At 42.1% G+C, this 27719-nt stretch overlaps 2 protein-coding genes across 7 annotated transcripts in view; one reads left to right on the top strand and one right to left on the bottom strand.

Annotated features, from left to right (window-relative positions):
* Positions 1-4265, bottom strand: part of LRRC28 (leucine rich repeat containing 28) — a 256470-nt gene extending 252205 nt beyond the window's left edge. For both annotated transcript variants that reach the window (XM_049906154.1, XM_049906153.1), the window contains exon 1: positions 4176-4265. The gene's annotated coding sequence lies outside the window, so the exon portion shown is untranslated. The remainder of the gene's footprint in view (positions 1-4175) is intronic.
* A 1805-nt stretch (positions 4266-6070) lies between these two features.
* The window catches only part of TTC23 (tetratricopeptide repeat domain 23), a 133437-nt gene continuing 111788 nt past the window's right edge, over positions 6071-27719 (top strand). For 2 of the 5 annotated variants that reach the window (XM_049906151.1, XM_049906147.1), the window contains exons 1-5: positions 6071-6499; positions 17066-17265; positions 23077-23200; positions 25991-26141; positions 26298-26423. In XM_049906151.1, coding sequence (XP_049762108.1) covers positions 17086-17265; positions 23077-23200; positions 25991-26141; positions 26298-26423 — 581 coding nt within the window. In that variant the 5' untranslated portion in view covers positions 6071-6499; positions 17066-17085. The remainder of the gene's footprint in view (positions 6500-17065; positions 17266-23076; positions 23201-25990; positions 26142-26297; positions 26424-27719) is intronic. The other 3 variants (XM_049906150.1, XM_049906149.1, XM_049906152.1) reach the window with 3 other exon arrangements.

Genomic DNA, 27719 nt, shown 5'->3' with positions numbered 1-27719 from the left:
GGGAGGGTAGAGGGGCTTAGAAGCTGGCAAAATGGACAAGAAAAGAGAGAGTGGAAGGAGGGAGCGGGCTGTCTCATTGAGAGGAGAGTAATTGGGAGTACGTAGCAAGGTGTATATAAGTTTTTTTGTGAAAGACTGACTTGATTTGTAAACTTTCGCTTAAAGCACAACAAAAATTATTCTTTAAAAAATTTTTTAAAAAATACTCTCCCTTTTAAAGCAATATTTACTACTTAGTAGAAATAGTTCTAATCGAAAGAACAGTTCTTGAGCTTGAGGTAGCAATCTTTGTCTAAGACAACAGAGGGAAAAAAAAAACCCAAACCCATTGCCATCGAGTTGATTCTGACTCATAGTAACTCTACAGAACACAGTCGAACTGCCCCACAGGGATTCCAAGGAGCGGCTGGTGGATTGAACTACCGATCTTCTGGTCAGCAGCCAAGCTCTCAACTACTACACCACCAGGGCTCCAAGAGAACAGACAGCAGTTTCATAAAATGTAACAAAGGAAAGGCTTAAATATCAGATGCAGCAAACCTATTTTCTTCTTTAAGTACCTCATTTTGTATTTAGTTTAAAAGATTTCAAAAGTGCATATACGTACATATATACACATATACACACATCCAAAACCAAACCAAACCCAGTGCCATCGAGTCGATTCTGACTCATAGCAACCCTATAGGACAGAGTAGAACTGCCCCATAGAGTTTCCAAAGAGAGCCTGGTGGATTTGAACTGCCAACCCTTTGGTTAGCAGCCGTAGCACTTAACCACTATGCCACCAGGGTTTCCTACACACACATACGTATATATAAAATATATCTTAATCACTTACAGCTTGATTTTCTTCGCCTACTATTTAACACACTGCCCTATATTCAAATTTTTTCTTTCTTTTATCTTTATCTTTTCTTTTTAGTTTTACAGATTATCAAAATTATCAAAGACACAGGTCCAAGGACACACAGCTTTAAATTATATTTTAAATTATTTCAGTGAAAGAAGAAATAGTGCACAGGGAAGCAGGAGCCCTGGATTACTCTCCTGCAGTGAAACCTGTGAGAGTGACAGGGCTGCCTTCTATTTCCAGGTCTCGCAAGTTTTCCACGTTTGAAGGGTGCGGTCTTACCACTTTTCTATCACTTGTTTTAGTGGAAAATATTTCAGTTTTCCATCTCACAGGATTCCACAAGATACTAAAGAAATGCTCAAGCAACCACAATGAAACTGAGCTTTGTTCAAAAATCCACTCTCTGCTTTCCTGGGCACTCTTTCCCAAACTCTTTAATGAAAGCACCTTTTAAAGAATTTTTTTCCTTAAGAAAAATTACTTTCACCAAATTATATACTACAAAATGTCATAACAATAGCTTTCAAAAAGCAGAGTTTTGTAACTTTTTGTTTTCTATTATTTCCAAACTCTAATTTCTAGCTAATAAGAAAGCACCTGTATTTTATTTAAAAGGACAGAGAACATGGCATATTCAGTAATACCCCCAATGCAACATAAGAATACAGTACTTTCCCATAAGTTCTGCTACCTACTCGTTCACTGGTTTTTTTAGGAGACATGTGACTCTGAGCAAGACACTCAGTCTCTCTACGCCTTAACTCTTGTACCTGTAACACTAGAGACATTATCAATGACTGTGGGAAAAGGGAAGCGTCCAAGGTAATTACTCACTTAAGTCCTAAACTGGAAACAGCTTAGGCGGCTCACAAACATCTCAAAATTAACACATTCAAAAGGTAGGTTTTGATTTTCATCACCCATCTGAATCCTCCCCCTGCCCCATCCCCTATTTTTCCCATCTCAGTAAATGGCACACACCTCCATCCACCCAACTGCTCAATCCCGGAACCTGGAAGTCATGCCACGTCTTGCCACTTCCAATCCATCACAGGGCCCGTGGTTTGGAACTTCAAAGTACATGTCAAATCCACCCACATCTTTCCATCTAGCAAAACCCCAAACCAATGTCCTCTTTTGCCTGGCCAACTGTATTACTGATCTCCCTGCTTCTACTATGAGGTCCCTGGGTGGTGAAAACTGCGCTTGATTTGCCCTCGAATACTAACCAAAAGGTTGGCAGTCCAAACCCACCCAGCGGCTCTGTAAAGATTAAGGCGAAGAAAACCGTATGGAGCTCATTTCTACTATGTAGCACATGGGGTCACCGTGAGTCAGAACTGACTAATGGCAACTGGTTTGGTTTTCTGTTTTCACCCTAGCCACTTTCCAACAGTGAATTGTCTCTCGCGCTCTCTCTCTCTCAGGCATACTCACCTATACGCTCCAAAACCAAAACCAAACCCACTGCCACAGAGTTGATTCTGACTCACACATTCTACTAAATAAACTCTTTAAAAACTTCTCAACTAGAAAATCAAACTATTAGAAAAACCCTGAGGGCTCTTCACAATAAGCCTCACCCACTTCTCCAGCCTTATCCAGAAGCTCTCTCCCAGTCTTATCTCTCTCCAAGCTCCTGGGATTCCCTAGTCCTTGAAATGCCAAACCTTCCACAGCACTTGCTGTTCTCTTAACCTGGAAAGCACTATTCTGTACTTTGGGTTTCAGCAACACTTAGCTTCCACCTAAACTATGGAGTCCCCGGGTGGCAAACAGTTAACATGCTCAGCCGGCATACAAAAGGTTGGAAGTACAAGTCCACCAGAGGTGCCTGGGAAGAAAGGCCTGGCAATCTACTTCTGAAAAATCAGCCACTGAGAACCCAATGGAGCACAATTCTACTCTGACAGCACACAGGGGTCACCATGGGTTAGGGTCAACTGGATAGCAACTGGCCACCTTGTGTTTGGACTGAAGTGTTCCTCTATTATTCTTTCAGGGCAACCTGTTCTGTTTTGCTTTGGATCTTTTTGGTAGGACTCCTCACCACTCATAATATGCATTTATTGGTGTATCTGTTTATTGCTTACTGCAAGCTTGCGACATGCCATAAGCACGTCTAATAGCCACCGCGTTACACACAGCATTGCAATACACATTACTTAACCCACTTCATAGGTGAAGGCACTGAGATTCTCACAGGATGAGTAACTTGCCAGTTCAAACTTAAAGAAGCTGACTCCAAGGCCTGTGTCCTACCCTCCCTTGCAGCCTTTCATGCACTTTATTGCTGCAAAATGCAACCACAGAGCTTGTTCCTATAATCATTTATGTGGTGGGCAAAGCTTACACAAATGTAAAGCTAGAAAGCAAAAACAACATCCACAGTTACTGACGGAAGATTCAATAAGATATTTCACTGTATGGCACTAGTTTTTTAGTTTTTTTTTGACCCTTTTCCTTTTGAATCCTCTGAACTGAACTGGTTATCTCAGAAACATCACACCCTGTTAATACGTATCTTGCTACAAAGGCAGTTTGGGAGATAAAACCCATACAAATGAAATCTGAAAGCTGCTAACAATAAACAAGGCTAACGATTTTCCAATATGCATTCACTGGCAATATACAGCCTTTAAGAGGATAATTTTCGTACACAATGGACTTCACCGCCTCCTACCTACAGCTAAGGTAAATGGTACATTTCATATCAACTGTACACAAGCGCACCTCCACACGAGATTACCCCGGCAAACACCACCTTGTTATTCGAAAAGCAAAGCTCTTCATCTCAAAAAAAAGTCTACACAATTTTAAGCAGCAATGTTCTAAAGGGAAGGAGTTTCTAAGACTGACTTCCCCGTGCTTAATGCAGTGGCTACCCAGTACAATGTTCTAATATCGGAGATGAGAGAATTATAAACCGTATATGAAAAGCCTTTTTCAAAGGCTGTTTTCGCAGTACTGGCAACGGCTAGCAGAAGTCTTAGGCGAAACAAATGCCGTTCAGCCCGAGTGAGCCCAGCACGGACGCCGTTTGGAAAGCAAACGACAGTTTGGAAGCAGCGCGCCCACTGGCAGGGATCTCAGACCCCGGTGTCGGGCTCCTCGGGTCCGAGGGGGCGGCGGGGCGCGGCGGGACGGGAGGCCTGAGCGATCGCAGCGACCCGAGGCCCGGACCGGCCCGTTTGGGCCGGGGTCCCACTCCTCGCGGCCCACTCGGCTTCCCCAACGTGGCCCGGGGCAGCCCCGCCGGGAGTCGGGCCGGAGGGCCCCGCCACGTGAGCCACCCGACACGGCAGGTAGCCACACTCACCTGGGCGCCGGCGGAGCCAGCGCTCCCGAGCGCAGGAGACACTGGACGGCAAGCCGAGGGCCCGCGGGAGAGGGGCGGGGCCTCGGGGGCGGGGCCCCGGGCGCCGGGAGGGGCGGGGCGAGGGTGGGGCGGGGCGCCGGGCAGCACAGGGCGGAACCCGCACCTCAGGGAGTGAGGGAAGTGGGAGCCGTGGAGAGGAGAGCGGAACCTCGCGATAACTTGCCCCCGTTCGTGCGGATTCGCGATAGGTGGGACGAGAAGCACGTTTTCCACGAGATGTGTCTATTGGCCGAGAGCGCGGCTTCCTCCACACTGGTCCCGCCCCCTGCCGGCGCTTCCGGCTCCGGCCTGGCGGCTTCTTGGGGTAGCGGGTTTTTGTTTTTCTGAAGTTGTAATTTAACCTTTTCCAGCCCCAAGATCCGGCAATAGTTAACTTTTTCTTTCATTCATGCGTTCATTCAGGCACTCGTGCTCTCGCCCAGTGCATACGTTAAGGAATTGCAACAATAATAACACCGGATGTTGAGCTGTGCGTGGGCTATCTTTTACCCCTCACAACAGCCCCTTCCCACGGGTGCTATTATCCCCTTTCGACTGGTGAAAACCTGAGGCCCGGTGGGTTTCTGTAACGTGGCCTAGGGCAGCACCGGATTTAAAGACTCGGTGGCAACGGGTTTGGTTTTGGTTTTTTTGGTGAGTACCAGGTTCCAAAGATGAAATAACCCAGTCACTGCCCTTGAAACACCGAAGATGTGTAGTGAGTTACGTATTATGGAAGTCCCTAGCATGACTGGGTAGTCCGTCAATAAATATCACTTCAAGAATCAATTTTCCTGTGTCAGTGGAAAGAGACATCAAAGGAAGACGGCTTCAAACTGCTTTGAAAACAACAACCAAGCATTGTTCTGGAATATTAAAACACATACACACATTTTTAAAATACCACGCTTGTTAATGTAACAATTTTATGATGAAGTGAAAATTGTTTTAAAAAGTGTCCTCCCTTAAAACTGCAGTTGTTTATTGGTCTTTGAAAAGCTTGATTTTGGTAATTTTCTAGAGCCTCATTGTAAAGCAACTTTATAATTAACTATTTTCAGTTTGGCTTAATTACTCTTAGATATGAATTACCTAGAAAGGAGAATTATATTTTTTAAAAACTTCCAAAACACGTTGTTAGTTATAAATTACCAATTAAATCTGGTCTTAAGTATACAGGATAGTAAATGTCATATAGTTCTAAGTGTTTTTTTTTTTTTTGGTTGGGGTAGACATTTTTTGCTAGGATTAAAATGAAGAAACCTAAAGCGTGTGTAAAAACAAATTCTTAGGATATTAATGATCAGCCAAAATAATAAAACCTGCTCCTAATACAGAAGTCACAAAAAAGGATTAACAATAGAACAACAATTTTTTTTTTTTTAAACGTGCTGATCAATGTCTGCCTCTTTGGTTTTCATTTCTTCAAAAAATTTTTTTCAGTGGAGCAATTTAGTATATGATACTTGGTCTTGAAAAATGTACCATCTTAAAAATTTTTTTTAAATAACTTTTAACACCCCCCCTCAATTGACACAAAAGTAACCAAGTGATAATTGATAATATAGTATTCTATGACCATTAATGAAAGTCTTCTCATTATATAAAGAATCAGTTTTCACATTTTGCCTTACTTAAAACAAGGGAGGAAGACCCCTCTAACTTAAGTTAGCGATTTTGCAAACTTTCACATCAGCAGGCAGCGATACCACTTTAAGAAAATTCCAAGGAAAAGACAACCCCTTTAAAATTCCCACCTCTGGCTCCCAAGGATTGGATTGCAAACTCCAACAAAATACTCTTCTCCACTTCCTATTGGTGCCTGCTCTATCACTCATTCTTCTGCCTTAAATTTTGTGAAGCACCAGGTTGCTTTACGGGAAAAGGCTCCTCTGATTTAGTCTGAAAGTGCCTACTTTAGGCTTTTTCATGGTTATTAATCTGTACAAAGAATCACAAAACTGATAAAGCGGGAACGAAACTGGTAAATCAGGCTACAAGACAACTGTGAAATTCGCTGGAAAAAGAAACGGAGAACCACTCAAGAACACAGGGTAAACTGACAAAGGATTTTACGACAAAGTTAGAGATGTGTGAGTTAAGAACCTTTTCCCGTTTTTTGCTGGTTTTAAAGGAGCAAGTGTCAAAGGAAAGCCAGAGAAGATGTAGGCATGATCTAAGGGTGACAGGAGGGGGAATTTTCAGAAGATATTTTCCTCATTAGGGAGCAGTTGAAAGAGCATCCTCAGATGATCGGTGGATTTCTGAAAGGTCAAGGGAACAAGGTGATAAGACTAATCATAAATTGTTTTCTACTCTAAGAAGCTGTGATTTGTTATTGTTTTGCTTTAACGTGGACTTATTAAAGCAAATTTAATAATACTGTAATTTATAAATGAATTGGATATTTTTGTACATTACCATACCTAGCATAAGAGACGATCCATCTATTAAAGATGTAAGAGAAAATTAGAATCATCTTTGTACCTAAATTTTGTATATATTTGTGGATTAGGAAATCCAGACCCGCTAATGACCAAACAAAACACCATATTGGCATATAAAGCAGAATCACTAAGTAGGTAATGTTAAGAATAAATTCTCAAAAAAAAATCTAGCATTAATATTTTCAAAAATGATATTTTCATTAAAACTACAATATAAAAGTATAGGAGGATATTGATAAATATGAATACATTAATTATATTAAAACTTGGATTTAGAATGGCAATAGGCAGTGATACCACTTTAGTATCTAGCCCAACATATAGTCCTAAAATAAAAAAATATAGCACCTTAAAATTCTTCAAACATTAATTCAGCTAGTACTTATAATACCTAGTGGCACGTCTACAAAGCCTAAACGCACAGTAGGCATGCACTAAATATTTCTTGAGTGCCTTCTATTAATCCATTTTGAGAAATATAATAAAATAGAGCCCCTTGAAGAAGCTCAGACTGACCCAACCCAGTGCCGTCAAGTCAGTTCCAACTCATAGCGACCCTACTGGCTGGGAGAAAAATCAGTCTCAAAACATTTAAGTTAAAACTATGAGCTCTTCTTGATGCCCAGATAACTGTTACAGACCATAGATGCTTCAAGATCTCAGGTCTGAGTAGAAATATTCAGGAAGGCCTTCAAGTAGGTGAGGCCCAATTCGGGCCTGAGCAATGGGCAAAATTTCAGTAGATATGAAAGAAGGGATGTGACCTTCCAGGTAGTAGGTGAGTTGTTAGCAAATACGTGCAGCCTTGACTTCAGCAGAAGGCTCATTTGGGAATCTTGATTTAAAAGAAAACTTACATGACCGTAGAGCCAAAAGTACCAGAATTGAGGAGTTTAGTCCTGAGTTTTGAACAGGAGAGAGACTTTATGAAAGTAATATACAAAGAAGATAAAACTGACAGTGCCATTTAAGATGGCCCCAAGGGTAGAGAACAGAAGCAAAGAAGCAAAACATTGTAAATACTAGAGTACAGATTATAACTGAGCCTCTTAAAGCATTTTGTCAAATCCCTTTACTGTTGTTGAATAACATAAATCTTCATGCATTTCTTCATACTCTTCGAAAGCTTTGAGTTTATTTCTTGTTTGGCAGTACAGATAACGATTTGGTTAGGTGTGGGACTGGTTGTGGTACAGTTAAAACAGCAAAGGTGATTATATTGTACATTGAAGTGGTTCTTTCTCTTTTGTCTCAGAATTTACGTGTGTTTTCTTGATTTTATTAAACTGAATTGAAGGAGTTACAAAAACAAAACAACAACCAAAAAAACTCCTTATGACAGAAGAATGCCATGGAAGTCTATAAACTTTTCACCTGAAATGCTCCAACGTGAAATTCCACACAAACTCAGTGAGCTGTTACAATGTGCCAGGCGCTATGTTCAATGTTAGGAAAGCAAAGGGGAGTGAAGTACCATCTCCCAAAAAAAGGGCGAAGTGCTTCAGGGACACCAAGGGAGGTGGTTGTCTCCTCCTTGTCTTCATCTCTGCAACAAAACTTGCTTCTAAAGAATTGAAGCTCATCTATCCTAAGTAATTGATGAATGGTTCTTAATTAAGTGGAAGGAGAAGGAGGAATCTTACCTGTGGAAAAGAACTGTGAGACCAGCACTCATAATGTAGATAACTCAAGTGCCACACAATAATGCTTACCCAATATTCCATTTTTTCCCCTAAATATCCGAGCCCTTTTGGCTGGGAGCAAATGAAATGTTAGCAGAAGTGATAAGTGTGACTTCTGGGCAATGGTGCTCATTTTTCCAATCTTTCTTATCTTCTGCTATGACTCCTGTTGATGTATGTTGTTGCTAGGTGCCATCAAGTTGGTTCTGACTCATAGAGACCCCCTGTACAACAGAACGAAACACTGCCCCATCCTGCATCATCCTCACCGTTATTGCTATGTTTGAGTCCACGGTTGCAGCCACTGTGTCAATCCATCTCAATAAGGGTTGTCTTAGTTATCTAGTGCTGCTACAACAGAAATACCATAAATTGTTGGCTTTAACAAATAGAAATTTATTTTCTCACAACTTAGGAGTCTAGAAGTCTGAATTCAGGGTGCTGTTTTTAGGGAAGTCTTCCTCTCTCTGTCAGCTCTGGAGGAAGTTCCTTGTCTCTTTGAGCTTCTGCTCCTGAGCCATCTTCTGTGGCTTAGCATCTCTCTTCCCCCATCTCTGTTTCTTAGTTTGCTTGTTTAATCTCTTTTATATCCCAAAAGAGATTGGCCCAAAATACACCCTCCACTAATCCTGCCTCATTAACGTAACAAAGACAACCCATTCCCAAATGGGATAGTAATCACAGCCATAGAGGTTAAGAATTACAACACATTTTTTCTTTTTGGTAGGGGGAGGTGGGGTGGCGGGGGAGGCACAATTCAATTCATATCAAGGGTCTTCCTCTTTTTCAATGACCTTCTACTTTCCCAAGCATGATGTCCTTCTCCAGGGACTGATCCCTCCTGATAACCCATCCAGAGTATGTGAGGGGAAGTCTCACCATCCTTGCTTCTAAGGAGCACTCTAGCTGTGCTTTCTTCCAAGACAGATTTGTTCATTCTTCCTGCAGTATGTGGTATCTTCAATATTTTTCACCAAAAAGTGCTAGTCAGCCTGGGTCGCTGAGTGACTTTATGAATCGGTCATTCGCCTCCATCCACAAACCAAGTAGCAATGGGCAAAGGTTCAAAAGGAATTAATACATTACCTCATTACAACCTGTCCAATCCTAACTTCTACAAGTGTTAACAGGTTTTCCCCTGGGGATATTGACATTTCATTTATTAAAGTTTCCTTAAGTTTAAAAAAAAAAACAGCTCTAATCAACTAACTTTTAGGTATCTGGTAGATGAGATGTTTGGGGAGAACAATCACCATAAAGAGAGTTTATTTGCTCATTCAGAAGACATTTATTGAGGCTTACTAGGTGCCAGGCACTCTGCCAAGCGATCCTTCCTTTTTAGAGCCAGAATTTTAACTTGAGATTGGTTTTCAGGGTTTTGGGAGGCGTCATCCACATTGTCTCTGGAAATCAGGGCTGGCCCATCTTATAAAAATCTTATAGTCATAGAGGTATAAAAGCCAGAATTACACACAAATCTGTTGCTATGTGGTTTAACTGGCTACTTTTTAACAGCTTTACTGAAGTGTAATTTACATACCATGAAATTCACTCTTTTTAAGTATACGAGTCAATGAGTTTTTGGAAAATTAACAGTCATGCAACCTCATTCCAATTTTAGAACATTTCCATCACCCTAAAAAGATAGTTTGTGTCCATTTACAACCACTCCCCATTTGTACCCCCAAGCCATCAATAACAAACTTCCTGTTTCTATTGTTGTTGTTAGGAGCCATCCAATCAGTTCGGACTCTTATCGACCTGCCAGGTCCTGCCCCATCCTCACAATCATTGCTGTGTTTGAGCCCATTGGTGTAGCCACTGTGTCAGTCCATCTCATCAAGGGTCTTCCTTTTTTTCAATGGCCCTCTGCTTTACTAAGCATGAGGTTCTTCTCCAGGGACTGGTCGCTCCTGATTCTGTTTGTATAGATTTGCCTTTTCTGGACATTTCATATAATGAGATCATATAACATGTGGTCTTTGGCGTTTTGCTTCTTTCACTTAGTGTAATGTTTTTTAGGTTCATCAGTGTCGTAGCATTGTGCATCCATTTCTTTTTAACGGCTGAATAATATTCCATTGCATGAATATACCACTTTTTTTTTGCCCATTCATCAGCTGATTGCATTTTCCTAATGTCTAATGATATTGAGCTTTTTTTCATGTGTTTATTGGCCATTTGTATATCTTCTTTGTTGTGATATCTATTCAGATCTTTTGCCCATTTTTTAAATTGGGTTATTTGTTTTCTTGTTACTGAGTTGCAAGAGTTTGTTTTTTTTTTTTTTACATATTCTGCATACAAATCCTTTACCATGTATATGATTTGCAAATATTTTATCCCACTCTGTGAATTGCGGGAGATCGTCTTTAGTTTCTTTCAGCAATGCTGTATAATTTTCAGTTGTACCAGTCTTGTACTTTTGTTAAATTTATTCCTAAGTATTTTATTCTTTTTGATGCTATTGTGAGGGGAAATGTTTTCTTAATTTTATTTTCAGATTACTCATTGCTAGTGTACAGAAATACAATTGATTTTTGTTTATTTTGTATCCTGTGACCTTGCTGTGTGTATATTCGTGTGTGTGTGTGTGTGTGTGTGTGTGTGTGTTCTTTAGGATTGCCTGTATACAGAATCATGTTATCTGCTAATAAAGAAAATTTTCTTTCTTTCTAACTTGCATGCCTTTTATTTCTTTTTCTTGCCTTATTTCGCTGCCTATAACATCCAGCACAATCTTGAATAGAAGCGGTGAGAACAGACATCCTTTCCCTTTTTTCCCAACCTAGGAGGAAGGCATCCAAACATTCACCATTAAGTATGGTTAGCTTTAGTTAGTTTTTGTTTTTTGTTTTTATAGATGCCTCTTATCAGAATGAAGAAGTTATTGTCTATTCCTATTTGTTGAAAGTTTTTATCATGTATGGTTGTTGACTTTTGTCAAGTGCTTTCTCTGTATTTATCAAGATGAGTATGTGGTTTTTGTTCTTTATTCTATTAATATGGTGTAATACATTAACAATCTCAGATGTTAAACCAATCTTAAAAAACCAATCTTACATTCCTGGAATAAATCCCACTTGGTCAAAGTATGTAATCCTGTTTTACACATTGCTAGATTCAGTTTGCTAATATTTTGTTGAGGATTTTTGTTTCTAGATTCATGAGAGATAACAGTCTGTAGTTTTGTTTTCTTGTGGTGTCTTTGCCTGGCTTTAGTATCAGGGTAACTATCACTGGCCTCATAAAATGGTTTGGGAAGTGTTTCCTCTATTTTCTGATAGAGTTTATAAAAGGCTCATATTATTTCTCCTTTAAAGATCTGGTAGAATTAACCACTGAAGCCATCTGGGCCTGGGCTTTACTTGGTGTAAACATTTTTAATTACTAATTTAATTTCTTTCCTTGTTGTAGGTCTATTCTGATTTTCTATTTGTTTTTTATTCCATTTCAGTAATTTGTTTCTTTCTGGGATATTTTCCATTTCATAACTTTTTGCTGCTTCAGCTTACATATGGGCAAGGCCAGTATCTAACCAGCACACTCTCATACAGTAATAATGGTTGTTATTTCCTAACAAGCCCCTGCTTCTCTGCAGGTCCCATAGGTCTCCCCACAAATTAACACCCAAAGGTTTAACATCTGGAACTGCAGGGGACCTTCAGAACCCAGCTCAAACATAGTCTCATCACCCATACAGATTGGTGACCACCCCTCAGCTGTACCAGTTATTAAATATTTTAAACATCACCCCTTAGAAATGGGAGACTGAGACCCTACTTCAGACCTCTTCTTCCTCCAAGCTTGATCTGGGGTTGATCATAGGATTCAGCATTCTACTGGACAGGTCTGGCAAAGGAATAGCATTCATTGATTGGATATGTCTGACTGGCAGTTGTGGGCACTGATTGAGAGGTCTGGGAAGTTGAACCCAAGGCTGGCAGGAAAGAGGGTGGTGTGTGGGGTCTGGGCTGATTTCCAATGAAAATTTAAGCCCCAGCTATGGCTATTACCAAGAAAAGAAAAGTGGCTGAGGATAAGCGTGCAGTTCAAAGTAAGTGAAGCTAAGAGTACATCTATCTTAGTTATCTAGTATGGCTGTAACAGCAATACAAGAAGTGGGTAGCTTTAACAAACAGAATTTTATTTTCTCACAGTTTAGGAGCTAAAAGTCCAAATTCAGAATGCCAGCTCTAGAGGAAGGTTTTCTCTCTCTCTCAGCTCTGGGGGAAGGTCCTTGTCCTTTCAGCTTGTTTCCTGGCTCCTTGAAGATCTCTACGTGGGCTTGCCATCTCTCTTCCCTATTTCTGTTACTTGTTTCATCTCTTTTATGTCTCAAAGGAGATTGACCCAAAATACATCTTACACTAATCCTACCCCATTAACATAGCAAAGACAACCCATTTCCAAATGGGATAATAACCACAAGCACAGCGGTTAGGATTTACAATACATATTTTAGGGAGATATAATTCAATCCATAACATTCCACCATTTGGCTGCCTCAAAAGTCATGTCCTTGCCACGTGCAAAACACATTCACCCCATCACATCATTCTGAAAGTCTTAAATCAACTCCAAATCCAAAATCTCATCTTCTGGATCATCTAAATCACATATGGATGAGACTTTAGGCATTGTCCATCCTGGAACAAAGTTCTTCTTCATCTGTGAACCTGTGACATCTAGATTACAAGTTATCTGCTTCCAAAGTACAATGGTGGAAGAGGCAGAAGGTAGACATTGCCATTACGAATGAGAGGAATTGGAGGGAAAGAAGGGATAACAGGCACCAAGCAAGTCCAAATCCTACAGAACAAATTACATTAGCTCTCAAGTCTTGAAAATAATCCTTTGCTCTTTGGGACCATCTGGGTAATGGCCCCACCTTACAGACTCTGGGTGTTGGCCATACCCCTCTGAATTCTGGGTAAAGGCTCCTCGGCCCTGGCCTTCAGCTCCACCTTCCAGGCCCTCTGGGATGGCAACTCTGCTCCCTCAGCTTTGGGCAGGCCCTTTTTCCTAGTCCCACTGAGTGGTGACCACACCCTTTCAGCACCGCAGGCCCCTTTCTTCTGCCCCTTAGACACGGCAGCCCCACACCCTCAGCTTTCAGCAGTGGCCTCATCCCCCAGCACACCTTAATGGCAGCTCCACACTCCTCCTGAACCAAGTTGGCAAAGATGCAACTCCTTGAACCGAGGAGGCTGTGGCCTCACCCTTTTGAGTTCTAGGAGACTGTGGCTCTGCCCTTTGAAGCCAAGAAGGCCCTGCTTCCCATGATCCTTCCAACAATTCTGCTGATCTCCAATTTGCTCCAGGAATAGTCCTTTTCTTTTCTTGGAAGACAACAGATGTAGCTCCTTTGGCCTGTTTCCTCCTGCAGAATTCCAAGAGGCAGAGAGCATTCTTTCCTTTGGTTCTTTCTCTGTGCACTTCAGTCTGAACTGCTGTGTTTTCTGTCGTGGTGGTTGGTTAGATCCATCAGTCACAAGCTTAATCTCTCTCACAAAAGATTGTGTAACCACATCCTTGGTGAACATTCTAGGACACGTGTGCTTGGTTGGAAAACAAAATTTTCCAAATCTTTAAGTTTTGTTTTCAGTTTGCACAGTTCATTTTTAAGTCCATCTCTTTCCTCTTGCATTTTACGGTAAGCAGCAAGGAGAAACCAGGTGGCCCCTTTAAGATCTTGATTAGAAATCTCATCAGCCGGATATCCAAGTCCATCACTTACAAGTTCTACCTTCCAACGAACCTTTGAACGTAATTCATACAGGTTCTTTGCCACTGCATAAAAAGCAACACCCTTCCTCCGTTGTCGAATCGCATGTTCATTGTTTTCTTTTAAAGCCTCATTTCTAGCAACATTCTGTTACTGGAGCCATATGTCCCCTCTAAGACGATAGAGGCTTTTCCTATAGCTCTGCTCACTTCTTTCTGAGCCCTTACCAGAATTGCCTTTGATGTCCATAATTCTACCAATAGTCTCTTCAAGGCAACCTAGGCTTTTTCTGTTCCAAAAAAACCATACCCATTGCCATCGAGTCGATTCTGACTCATAGTGACCCTACAGGGCAGAGTAGAACTGCCACATAGGGTTTCACAAACTGGTGAGTTCGAACTGCCAACCTTTAGGTTAGCAGCCGAATGCTTAACCACTGTGCCACCAGGGCTCCCTCCTTAGAGCATAAAAAAGGAGATCAATTCAGTCACTGTCAAGTCAATTCTGACTCATAACGAACTCACAGGACAGAGTAGAACTGCCCCATGGGGTTTCCAAGGAATGGCCAGTGGATTCAAACTGCTGACCTTTTGGTTAGCAGCCAAGCTCTTAACCACTGTGCAACTAGAGCTCCAGTATATAGAGGACAGAACCTCAATTCCACTTTTCCCCTCTCAGCCTTTGTCATTTATTTTACTTATACATGTGTTACTCATTAAAAAAACCCGTTGCCAGCGAGTCAATTCCAACTCATAGCGACTCTATAGGACAGAGTAGAACAGTACTATTGGGTTTCCAAGGAGCAGCTGGTGGATTGGAACTGCTCGCCTTTTGGGTAGCAGCCGAGCTCTTAACCATTGTGCCACCAGGGCACAATGTTATAAACCCCAAAATACATTATTTTTGTTTAAACAATTATCTTTTGAAGCTATTTAAATAAGATGAAAACGATCTTATATATTTGCCCGTGTAGTTACCATCCCCACTGTCCTTTATTATTTTGTGTAGATCTCAATATCTATTTGTTATCATTTTCCTTCCACCTGGCAGTCTTCTTCTAACATTTCTTTGAGAACATTGTAGTGCAAGTTTTCTGGTGATGAATTCTTTCAGCTTTTGTTTTAGAAAGATACTCTCACTGGCATAAACTTTTAGATTGGTAACTTTTTCTTTCTCTACTTTGAAGATATTGCTCCATTGCTTTCTTGTGTGCTTGCTTCCTCCAGGAAACCTGCTGGAAACTTATCTTTATTCTTTTGTACCTAATATGTCTTTTTTCTTCTGGTTGCTTTTAAGATTTTCACTGTATTAGTTTTGAGCAATTTTCTCATGTTTCTTGTGTTTAGTGTTCATTGAACTTGTTGGATCTCTGGCTTTTCTTCAAATTTGGAAAGTTTTTGACCATTGTATCTTCAGATATTTTTTGCGCCTCTCTCCTCTCCCTTAGAGACTCCAGTTACATATATAGCAGGCCACGTGAACTTGTTTCATAACTCACTGATGTTTTTTCATTTTGGATGGTTTCTATTGCTGTCTTCAAGTTCACATATCTTTTCACCTACAATATCTAATCTACCATTAATCCCATCAAGTATATTTTTAATCTGATACATTGTAAGCTTTGTATCTAGAAGTTTAATTTGGGTCTTTTTTTTTTTTTTCATGCTTGTACTTAACTTTTTTAACATATGGAATGCAACTATAATAATGATTTTGATGTCCTTTTCTGCTAATTTTAACATCTGTGTTCTGGGTCAGTTTCAACTGATCGATGGACTATTCTCGTTATGGGTCTTGTTTTCTTGTCTCTTTGCATGCTTGGTAATCTTTGGATGCCAGACATTGTGAATTTTATTTTTGTGTGTGTTGACTTTTTTGTATTCCTATGAACATTCTTCGGTTGTGTTCTCTAATGTACTTAAGAAACTTGGAAATAATTTGATCTTTTTAGGTCTTGTTTTTATGATTTGTTAGGTGGGGCTAAGCAATGCTCAGTCTAGGGCTGGTTATTCCCATTGCTGAGACAGAACCCTTCAGAGAATTGTACCCAATTACCCCTGAATTATGAGTTTTTCTAGTCTGGCTGATAGGAATAGGTACTGCCAGCCCTGTGTGGATGTCAGGCACTGTTCCTTTTATACCTATTGAATGATTCTTTCTCCAGACTCAAGTAGCTTCCTCACACGTGTTCTCATCAGTATTATCTCCCATATTGGAGGGGTCCCTCTGCTAATCTCTGGGGTCTCTCTGTACAGCTCTCTTCTCTCCAGTAACCTGTCCTACAAACTCCAATCACTTTGGTCTCCCCAGACTCTCAGCTTTATTTCCTCAAATCACATAGTTTAGTGGCATCCTTCTGGGTTCCCCTTCCCTGTACCTCAGCCTGGAAACTATCTAAAGCAATAAGCTGGGGTGATCACGGGTCTCACCTTGTTTTTATTCCCATCTCTCAGGACCACTGTGTTATTGCTTGATGTCCTGTGTCTTAAATTGGAAACCATTATTTCATAACTTTGGTCTCTGGGTTTTCTTGTTTTTCATTTTATGGGTTTATTTGTTTGTTTTTTTTTTGGTTATTTCAGGCAGGAGGATAAATCCGGTCCTTATTACTCCACCTTGGCCAGAAGTGAAAGTCTACAGTCATTTATTTTTATTCTTCATGGATCTGTGGCTCAGTTGGAGTTCAGCTGATCTCATCTGAACTTGTTGGAAGTTAGTTGGGCTCTGCCGATTTCTGCTGGCCTATATATTTAAATAAACAAGAATATTCAGTTTAGTTGAAACTGGAAATTAGCCTGTAAATATTACAAAGAAATCAATACTAGCCACCATGATCTTTTTAAATATAAAGCCACTAATTTAAAAGAAGTCATAGATACAGTGTTGACATTTTCCTAGATAGCCCCAATTTCTAGGGAAAACAAAAAATGTATTTCTAAACGTAACTATGGATATTATCAGTGACCCTTTTAATTTTTTTTATTTAAAAATTAGAAGACAATGTATACAAAAATATGCAAGAAGAACAGGAAACTCACATATCTAGCCACTTAGATGAAATTGTTGCCGCTGTCAGCATAACGCCTAGAAAGAGGATCCAAAACAAGCTGCCTCAGACAGCACTGTTCCAGCCTCCTCGAGAAAAACTCCAGTTCTGTGAAGAGAAAGCTAAGTCCTATTCCAGCAGTCACCACGTAAGAGCCTTTCTTTTCTATACTTATATTCTCGTAAGTGAGTTACAACGTACGATCAAGAGGAGCAGAGTATTTTAGGTAACATTCCTAATCTCAGGAGTTTGGTGTAAGAGAGTGTATCAGAGAGTGCCTTACATTATGGCACAAGGGACTGTAGTGCCCTAGGCTCCCAGCCCAGCAGCTGGCACCGTAAACATTCAGTACACATTTATTGAATGAATGCGCAAATGAACAAAGAAACAAGCACACCATGATCTCTGACAAGTGTGTAGCAAACAGATTGGTTATGAGTTTGACCTACTACAGTCATTTTCAATCAGTCAACAAGTATTTACTGAGCTCTTATTATATGCCAGGAGTCCCCGGATGGTGCAGACAGTTAAGCACTTGACTACTAACTGAAAGGTTGGTGGTTCAAACCCACCTAGAGGCGCCTCAGAAGAAAGACTTGGCATTTTGCTTCTGAAAGGTCACAGCCTTGAAAATCCTATGAAGTGCAGTTCTACTTTGCAACACTTGGGGTCGCTAGAGTCAGAATTGACTTGACAGCAACTGGTTTGGTTTTTGGTTTACCCTGTGTCAGTTCTAGGCACTGGAACACAACATAAAGCAGATGAGCTTCTGCTCTCCTAGAGCTTATGATTCTTATGTTCTTTACCTTTTGTCCTCTGCATATTTCTTCCCCATTCTCTCCTCAGAAGTTTTGCTCATTCCCTCAATATACATTTCTCTACCACCTATTGTGTATTGGAGCCCTGGTGGCGCAGTGGTTAAATGCTCAGGTTGCTAACCAAAAAAGATCGGCAGTTGGAATCCACCAGGTGCTCCTTGGAAACTCTATGGGGCAGTTCTACTCTGTCCTGTGGGGTCGCTATGAGTTGGAATCGACTCCATGGCAAAGGGTTTACTGTGTATCAGACCCTGTTGTTCGTTAATTTATTTCACAGGTACCTTATGTATGCCTAATATATGTCAAGTCCTCTGCAAGTACGGGGGCACAGAGGGAAAGCCACGGCCTCTGCCTTCAAGGTCCTCATGGTTTGGTTGGGAAGATAGATGGGGAAAGATAATTGTAGTCACTGTGATAAGTTCTGTGACAGACACAAGCTTGGGGTGATAGAGAAGCAAAATGAAGGTGCAAAAAGCCTGGAAGAGGTAGAGGGGCAGCAATAATGCATGCTTCTTGGGAAGGGAGTTACTTGGACTACATCGATAGTAGTGCCAGAACAGGGCAAAGGTGTTCTGGACAGAAGCAGTAGATGGACCAGTATGTCTGGGAAGCTACAAGGAACAGGCTTTAGGGACATAGGAGGGAAATGCGACTGGATTATGGACAGGATCTGGGGTCCCAGAGGGTTTTCAACACCCAGCAAAGAGTTTAGATTTCTCCTAACGGTGTTGGGAGATGACCACAGGATTATCTGCGCGAGAGTGCAGTGAGCAAACCTGCGTTTTAGGAAAGATCACTCAACTGCGTGAAGGCAGGGTGAGACTGGAGGCAGAAGGACCAGTTTGGAGGGTATTTACAATAGTCCTGGTAAGAAATGATGGGAGTCTAAACTGTGGCAGAAGCAGTAGAGATGCTGAGATCTTTTAGGGGGAATTTAAAAGTGCTAATCATGGAACAGAAACCCTGGTGGCGTAGTGGTTTAGTGCTACAGCTGCTAACCAAAAGGTCAGCAGTTTGAATCCACCAGGCGCTTCTTGGAAACTCAATGGGGCAGTTCTACTCTGTCCTCTAGGGTTGCTATGAAACTGAATTGACTTGATGGCAATGGGTTTGGTTTTTGGTTTTGGAAATCACGGAACCCTGGTGGAGCAGTGGTTAAGAACTTAGCTGCTAACCAAAAGGTGGGCTGTCTGAATCCACCAGCTGCTCCTTGGAAACACTATGGGGTAGCTCTACTCTGTCCTATCGGGTCACTATGAGTCAGAATTGACTTGATGACAATGGATTTTGGTTTGGTGTTTTAATAAATGGGACGTGGTGACATTGGGAGGCAGGGGATCAAAGGGTGAGAGTGAGGCATAAGGAGCCTTTACGTCCTGGGTGATGAGGTTTGACGGCACCCCTCCTCCATGTTCTGAATACAGGAGAAGGAGCAGGACTATGGAGAGAGGGCTGTGGGGTGCTGTGATTTTGAGTGTGTGTTTATTCATTACACAGCAAATATTAATTTAGTACCTACTATGTGCCAGGCCTGTGTTAGGGAGGCTCTAGGCTGGCAGCCTTTCTCAGCCAGAGTTCTGCAAGAGAATTAAGCCCTAAATCCCTTTAGTGCCTGTAAAGAATTAACTCTTTTCTATGCATCTAGGGGAGACCCTGGTGGTGTAGTAGGTAAAAGCTATGGCTGCTAACCAAAAGACTGGCAGTTCAAATCTACCAGGTGCTCCTTGGAAACTCTATGGGGCAGTTCTACTCTTTTATATAGGGCTACTATGAGTCAGAATCAACTCAACAGCAATGGGTTTGGTTTTTTTGAATGCATCTAGACTGATCCTAAATCATTTTTTGCATTCTGTGGTTCAGATGAGGAACCCAGAATGCAGTGGTGAGCAGGACAGCCCATGGAGTCAAGGGGCAGTAAGTATGGTAAATGAACCAGGCAATTAGAGGTGGTGGTCAGTGCTCTTCAGGAGGTCGAGTGGGTCAACCTTGGGCAGGGTAGTCAGGGAGGGTAAACAAATAATTTCTTTCATAAAGATCAGCACCAAGCTGGTTCCTGTGAGGCGGAGGTTAAGGATGTCCCAAATGTCCAGCTTTTCCAAGCTGCCGTACCACTCCATCATCTCTAACATCAACTACTCCATCTCCCCTCAGCACTCTCCCTCCTGTCTTTGGGTTCCCTAATTCACTGCAACATCTCACAGAACTCACGAACCATATAAAGGAAATGGCTCACATGGTTGTGGGGGCTGGCAAGTCCCAAGTTCATGGGCCAGGTGTAGGCTTCTCCCTGGCCCTCAGTCTCTGCCCGCAGGTACTCAGCTTTCTCACTCCGTGGGCCCAGAAGCCCACTGCACTATCTCCTGCGGGTCTCTCCTTCCTTGGTAGTGGTGGACTCGTCTTTCTGCTCTGGATTTGGCCCTCTTTTTAGGCAAAACCAACCAATCTCCTTGGTGGGCCACAATTATTTGCACAGCCCCACCCAATCACCAAGGTGGGAGTTACAAGACCCTGGTGAGAAAGGCCGTACTAAGTAGTTCATCACACCGCTGAGGGCCTCTGGGAGGAGATGATATAGGAGCAGAGACCTGACTGCGAGAAGGAGCCAGCTGGAAAAACTCAGGAAAGAGGGTTCTAGGTAAAGAGCATGCATAAAATCTGTAGGACAGGCACGAGCTTGGCATGTTTGAAGCCCAGAGATGAAGCCTGTGGGCTGGCGTGAAATGCAGCTGAAGAGACAATCAGATCTCATAGGGTCTTGCAGACTGTGGCAAAGTCTGAGTTTCAAGCTAAGTGCCCTGGGAGGCCTTAAAACTGTTTTCAGCAGGGTTTTAATGTGATGTAATTTACTTTTAAAGATATCCATTTTTTGCTAATTTTTTATTTTAAAATAGTTTCAAACTTAAAGAAAAATTACAAGATTTGCCAACTGTTAATATTTGCTTTCTTTCTTTCTTTCTCTCTCTCCCTCCCTCCCTCTGTTTAATTATTTTTTCTGAACTATCTAAGAGTACTTTACAGATATTAAGGCCCTGTCCTCTAATTCTGCAGTATATACTTCCTAAGAATAAGGTCTTTTTCTATATAACCACAGGCTAATGACTGAAAATAGGAAGTTAGTGTTGGTACAGTACTTTATCCAATCTTCAAATCTTATCCAGATTTCCGCAATTATCCCAATAATGTCCTTTATAGGACATTTAATCCCTAAAATTGTCACAAAAGTGACTCTCTTATGGCCAACTGTCTGGCTGTGTATTTTTGTCAAGAAGAATGTTGTTTCAAGATGAAAATGTTTCTAACCCACGTGTGAACTGTTTGGAAACATAGGCACTTTGAGCTTAGGTGCCTACTGGAGTGCATCCCAAGGCCTTCTAGATGTTCTCTACAACTCTGACCTTCCTAGTTTTCTTCCTTGCTTGGTCCCCTTCAGCCTTATTCAATCAGCGCTTTTGCCTCTTACCTCCTCTCTTTCTGTTCTGGTTAATTATTGCTACGTAACAAACACCCGAAAACTTAGTGGCTTAAAACAAAAACAGTCACTCCTTTTGTCCATGAACCCGTGGTTTGCACAGAGCTCAGTGGACTCCAATCAGCTGTGCACCACATGGCATCAGCTGGGCAGTGGAGAGTCTATTGCCAAGGTGGCACACTCAACGTGGTTGACCAGTTGGTGCTGGCTATTGGTTCTCAAGGTGGTACACTCAACGTGGTTGACCAGTTGGTGCTGGCTATTGGTTCTCAAGGTGGTACACTCAACGTGGTTGACCAGTTGGTGCTGGCTGTTGGTTCCCAAGGTGGTTCAATCAATGTGGTTGACCAGTTGGTGCTGGCTGGTGGTTCTTAAGGTGGTACACTCAATGTGGTTGACCAGTTGGTGCTGGCTGTTGGTTCTTTTCCAAGTGGACTTCTCCATGGGGGAGCCTAGGCTTCCTCATGGCATGGTGGTAGGGTTCCAAGAATGAGCATTCAAGAGACACAAAGTGGAAGCTGCCAGTTTCTTAAGACCTGGGCCCCAAAGCAGGCACAGCATCACTTCTACTGTCTTCTATTGGTCAAACATAAAGCCCAAATTCAAAGGAAGGGGACACAAACCCCCATCTCTGGATGGAAGGAGTGTCAAAGAATTTTGGAGCCGTGTTTTAAAATTACCACATTTGCTTTGAGTATATTACTGCTCTGAGCTGCCCTGGAAGCTGGACATTTAGTTCCTAGTCTCTTTGGCCCTGCCTGAGTGAAGAAGGGCTTCTCACTGCTTTAGTGAGATGTGTTTGTCAGTGCTGCTCATGTAATTTGCTATGCCAATGTCGTAGGCTGCTAGAAAAGTGTTTGAATCGAGAACTAAAATGTATTTGGAAACCATTACCATTTGCCCATTTATTGTGCCTGAATAGGTAGTAGCTGTTCATTGATGGGCAACTGGGAAACCTGGGGAAGGAGTAACATCTGCTCTGCTTTTTCAATTTTCTTCTTTATTCCATTACATTTTTCATCTTTAAATGCACTGTACCAAACCAAAACCAAATCAGTTGCCGTAGAGCAGCTCTGTGTACGTCGGAGCGAAACTGTGCGCTATAACATTTTCATTGTGATCTTTCAGAAGCAGATCACTAGGGCTTTCTTCCAAGGTGCCTCTGGGTGGATTCAAACCTTCAACCTTTCAGTTAGTAGCTGAGTGCTTAATTGTTTTTGCACCACCCAGGGACTCCTCTAAATGCACTCTAAACCCATTAAACCAAAACCATTGCCATCGAGTCGATTCCGACTCCTAGCAATCCTATAGGACAGAGCAGAGCTGCCCCACAGGGTTCCTAAGGAGTGGCTGGCGGATTCCCACTGCCAATCTTTTGGTTAGCAGCCGTAGTTTTTAATCACTGTGCCACCAGGGCTCCAAACGCACTCTAGAATTTATTTATTTTTTGTGTATTATCTATTTCACCCAACCAGCATATAACCTTTCTGATGGCAGGGATACTGATCTTAGTCTTTTTTGTTTTCTGATGTATCCCAAATGCTTAGAACCAGCCCTGGCACATAGTAGGCACTCTATAAATATTTATGGCATGAATGAAAGTACGATTTGATTTTCTGATGTATGACTCTTAATAAGTTGTTTTGTTAACCCCATGTTTTCGTCCTAACAGTACAAACAGGCTATCCAGGAGCTCGTGCGTTGTGTAGCGCTGACGAGAATTTGTTATGGCGACTCCCATTGGAAACTAGCCGAGGCGTATGTTAATCTGGCTCAAGGCTACCTCCAGCTGAAAGGTGAACTTGTCTCAGACCGAGGGGGCGTCAGTCATTTGTTTTCTGATCTTTTCCCAAAATTTCATTCATACCTAATTAAAAGGATCAAGCTTTCTTGTATATTTTCCTCTCCAAACATTGGGGACTCATTTCCTTTCAGAAGTAGTCAGTAGCATATATAATAAGTAAATATCCAAAGAGAAAAAAGGGAAGAGATTTTATCCCTTCTAAATTTTGCTTTTTATGATATTAAAAGCAGGCTTCTTAGGAGAGGACTAGTCTGTGAGCTCTGAAGGCATTGTGGGAAGAGCCCAGGGCACACTGTAGGTGCCTGGAATGGGGTCTGTTCACGTTTGTATTGATTGAGAGTCCCTTAACAACAAGTGACCAAACAAATAAAAGGCATAAACAAAAGGGGGATGTATTGACTTATACAGCTAAAAAATCTAAAAGTAAAACTTGCTTTAGACATAGCCAGATCTGTTTGGCTCTTTTTCTCTGTATTGGTTTCATTCTTACCCAGGCTTTGCCTGCATGGTGGCAGGGAGACTGCCAGCAGCTTTAGGCATACGTCTTCAGCGTTCCCCAGAGAAAAAGAATGTCCTTGCAACTGAAACTCCAGGATCTGGGAGTTCTAATGGGACCAGCTTGGGTGGTATGCCAAGGTCGGATTGGCTGGACCTGCCTTTGGGCTCCACTGGATCCTGGGAGGGAAGCTGGCCTCAGCCAAATCCATGTGATGTTCCCAAAGGAAAACGGAAGGGAAAGTGGATACGGGGAAGCAGAATCAGCAGACATCCACGATACCGTGTCTTCTCCTCACTAACTGTGTGGCCCAGGACAAGGGGCTGCGTCTCTGTACTCAGTTTCTTCAACTGAAAAATGATGAGACTGACGATGGTGAGACTAACTCCCCAGAATAATGTTCTAGTGAATAAATAATATAAAAAGCACAACAGTGCCAAGAATAGAACTGCCACCCCAGAATTTGGCTGAATATGGTTATAGACTGATCCTACTTGTTAGAGTCAAAGGTTGTTAGAGCCAGAGGGAACCTTGGAGATCATGTATTTCCAACTCCACCCCCTTGTTCAAAAGTCAGAGGAAAAATAGAGTCTGAGTTGAAACAACTTGCCTGAGATCACACTGTTAATAAATAGCTGATTTAAGACCCAGCTAAATTGGTTCTTAATTTAAAGTTAAAAAAAATCTAACATTTTACTAAGATTTTATGGAGTGCCAGGCACCCTGCTAACTTTTTCACGCATAATCCCATTTCACCTTCCCCAGCATTCTGTGAGGTGGGTAATATGATTGTCCCTGTTTACAGTTGAAGAAGCTGAGGCCAACATTTCATAGAAAGAGGTGGAGTAGGGAATTCAGTCAGGGCTGTTTGCCTTCAGAGCCAGTGTTCTTAAACCTTACAGGACGTTGTAGATTAAGTTCAAGTTCCTTGAGGGCATGGGTCACAGTTGAAAATACAGTCCACCATCCCTTTTGTAATATCGCACGTATCATTGGCACTAGTAAATACCTGATAGATTACTTCAATATGTGACTGTAAAAAAAATAATAAGACAAATAAAATTTGATAAGAGTTCTCACATGAATAGCCTGTACCTGATTTTATTCATTATAAGATATATTCGTCTGGTTTAGTGACATAGGAAGAGAATTAACTTCATATTTTGGCAAATTTTTTAGAGATTGGAGATACAATTCCAGGGAATTAAGAACAGGTAAATAAGGCTATGGATGTGGGTGTGGCATTAATGTGGGGGAGTAGGGTGGGAGTGTGGGGCAGTGAAAAGCCCTGAAACATAACTGATGATGCCCAGTGTCACCCTCACCACAAATCAACAGGCCTGTGGAAGAAACTTGTTAGAAACTGTCCAGTCAGCGCCTGACTCATGGCGACCCCACACAAGATGGAATGAAACACTGCTCAGTCCTGCGCCATCCCCACGAGGGTGGCGGATGGGACCATTGCGATCCAGAGGGCTTTCGTTGGCTGATTTCCAGAAGTAGATCATCAGGCCTTTCTTCCTACTCTGTCTTAGCCTAGAAGCTCTGCTGAAACCTCTTCAGCCTCACAGCACCCTGAAAGCCTCCACCAACCGAACACCGGGCTGCCTTAATTCCGCGTTCTATGTAGTAATTGTCTGCTGTGCTTTGTTTCATGTTTTGTCTGTTACCACACAGGAATAAGAGATTGGTACACAGTAACCTGTTACCTCCTGGGAACTGTGTTTGTACATTTCTGTAGGTATCATGGTTTTGTGTTATCACATTAAAATAGCTCTCTAAAGCTATGATTTTGGATGGGTGAACAGAAGATTAAAATTTTTTACTGTTTCATTAAAATTGCTGTCACAAAGCCAGCATTAAAATTCATGAGTATTTTCTTTCCTGCCCAGAATGCTATAGTCTTGTACTCTATTTGTTTTGCTTTTTGTAATTATTTATAACATATTGTATGTCTGGTATTGGTAAGGTTTCAAAGCTGTTCAATTCCAGCTTGCTCTGATGATTTTATTTCTCAAAGGACCATTTTTGGAAAAGCGTGCCTTGAGTACTCATTGTAAAACACGTCTGTTTTTCAGTCATGATGATGTTTTTAGGTAAACTAGTTATGATCTTCTCGTCTGCTCCTGCCTCACGTGGAGAGGGAGGACGTGCCGCTGAGATACACCTCCACGCATCGCTGGGTGACACGGGGAGGGGTTTTGCTAGATTTCTGTCCATAAACAACTATATTCCTACCCAGCGGTTGTGAAAGAGAAACTGAGGCCTGTTTTTCTTTGTTCACAGGGCTGTCGCTGCAAGCAAAACAGCATGTAGAAAAAGCCCAAGAAATCCTCACCAACTCCATTGAGCCTCCTTGTAATGACAATACAGACGTTTTCAAGTGTTCCGTTGAGCTTTTTCACACCATGGCCAGAGCCTTAATCTCACTTCAAAAGTATCCTTTTACAGCCAATCTTTATAATCTTAGATTCCATTCCCAGGGCCTAATAAAAAAGTTAATTGATGACTCAGGAAGGGTGAGCCGAGAAAGTCTAGGGATTATGGTTTCAGGATCTAGAACCCAATGTAAACTTTCCTGAACACAGCTCAGATTTAAGGAAGCTTCGGAGAATCTGGCCAAAGCAGATAGACTCACAAAGGAGCTGCTGCAGTGCGGGAGAATCATAAAGGAAGAATGGATAGAAATTCAAGCACAGCTCAAACGCTCATGGGCAAAGTAAGTTCCGAGTTGAGGGCGGCATACGGGATGGCTGGAGGTTCTTCACTAGTAGACTTTGTCTTTAGGTGAGAGGACTTCTCTATGGGGCTCTCTCCAGCCCATGGCTGTTGTCCAGAGGTCAAAGAGAAGCACAGTCATGTCAGAGCTGCTGAACCAAGCCACACTTGAGGGACATTTGTCACTAAGTGTGTGATGCTCTCATGTGCACCCCCTGGGTCCTGGAGTTCTCATCCTCATTCTCTAGACTTTCTTTCTGCCTGCTCAACACCCCCACCTGTGCCCTTCTCTTTCTTCCTTCCTTCTTTTTCCCCCTACTGCTCTAGTCTAAGATGCTTCAATAGATTGATTTGATGATGAGAGCCTCAAAGGAAAAAACCTTCAACATGTCCAAATCCACAGTGATGAGAGGGCTGTTGTTTGTTTTTCTCCCCAATCCACATACACCAAATAAACCCAGCTGGAAGGGTTATGAAAACCCTGGTGGCGTAGTGGTTAAGTGCTATGGCTGCTAACCAAAAGGTTGGCAGTTCAGATTTACCAGGTGCTCCTTGGAAACTCTGTGGGGCAGTTCTACTCTGTCCTGCAAGGTCTCTATAAGTTGGAATTGACTCGACGGCAAAGGGTTTTTTTTTTTTTTTTTTTTTTTTTTGTGCAGGGGAGAAAGGATATAAATGTTTGAAGCCTGCAGGGAGGAGAGCGTGGGTCTTGGGTGGTTAACCCTCCTTCAGGCCAAAACTAAGCCAGTGTCCCAGAGTAGTGGGGTGACTGGTTCATTAGCAGAGCCATGCCCACGCTCTTTCGAAGGATAGGTTTACTGTATGTGTTACGGGTAGGGGTGGGAGCATGGACTATTCTAGAAGAGACAGAATCTGCAGTAGACCTACATGACTGCCCTCAGCCAAAACTGGACAAATTCTGTTTACCTCCTTAACCAGCCTGCATGCATGGGTTGATTCCCAGGAGGAGGGCTCAGAGACACAGCGGAATCACTTTGAGAAACGTGTTAGGAAAGGGCCCTGTGTCTGTCTCCTGTGCTGCTGTGACAAAGTACTACAAACTTAGCGGCTTACAACAACAGAAATTTATTCTCTTGTATTTCTGGAGGCCAGAAACCCGAAATGAGTCTTGTGGGACTAAAACAAAGCTGTCGTCAGGGGCGGTCTCTTCTGGAGGTGCCAGGGAGAATTCCTTGCCTCTTCCAGCTTCTGGTGCCTGCCAGCATTCCTTGGCTTGTGGCAGCACCACTTCAGTCTCTACTTCTGTCGTCACGTTGCCCTCTCCTCTCCTGTAGTG

The sequence above is a fragment of the Elephas maximus genome, chromosome 13 (genome assembly GCF_024166365.1).
Source record: "Elephas maximus indicus isolate mEleMax1 chromosome 13, mEleMax1 primary haplotype, whole genome shotgun sequence".
NCBI lineage: Eukaryota > Metazoa > Chordata > Mammalia > Proboscidea > Elephantidae > Elephas > Elephas maximus.
The sequence above is the reverse complement of the archived record's forward strand: the minus strand, read 5'-3'. Positions and strand labels throughout refer to the sequence as shown.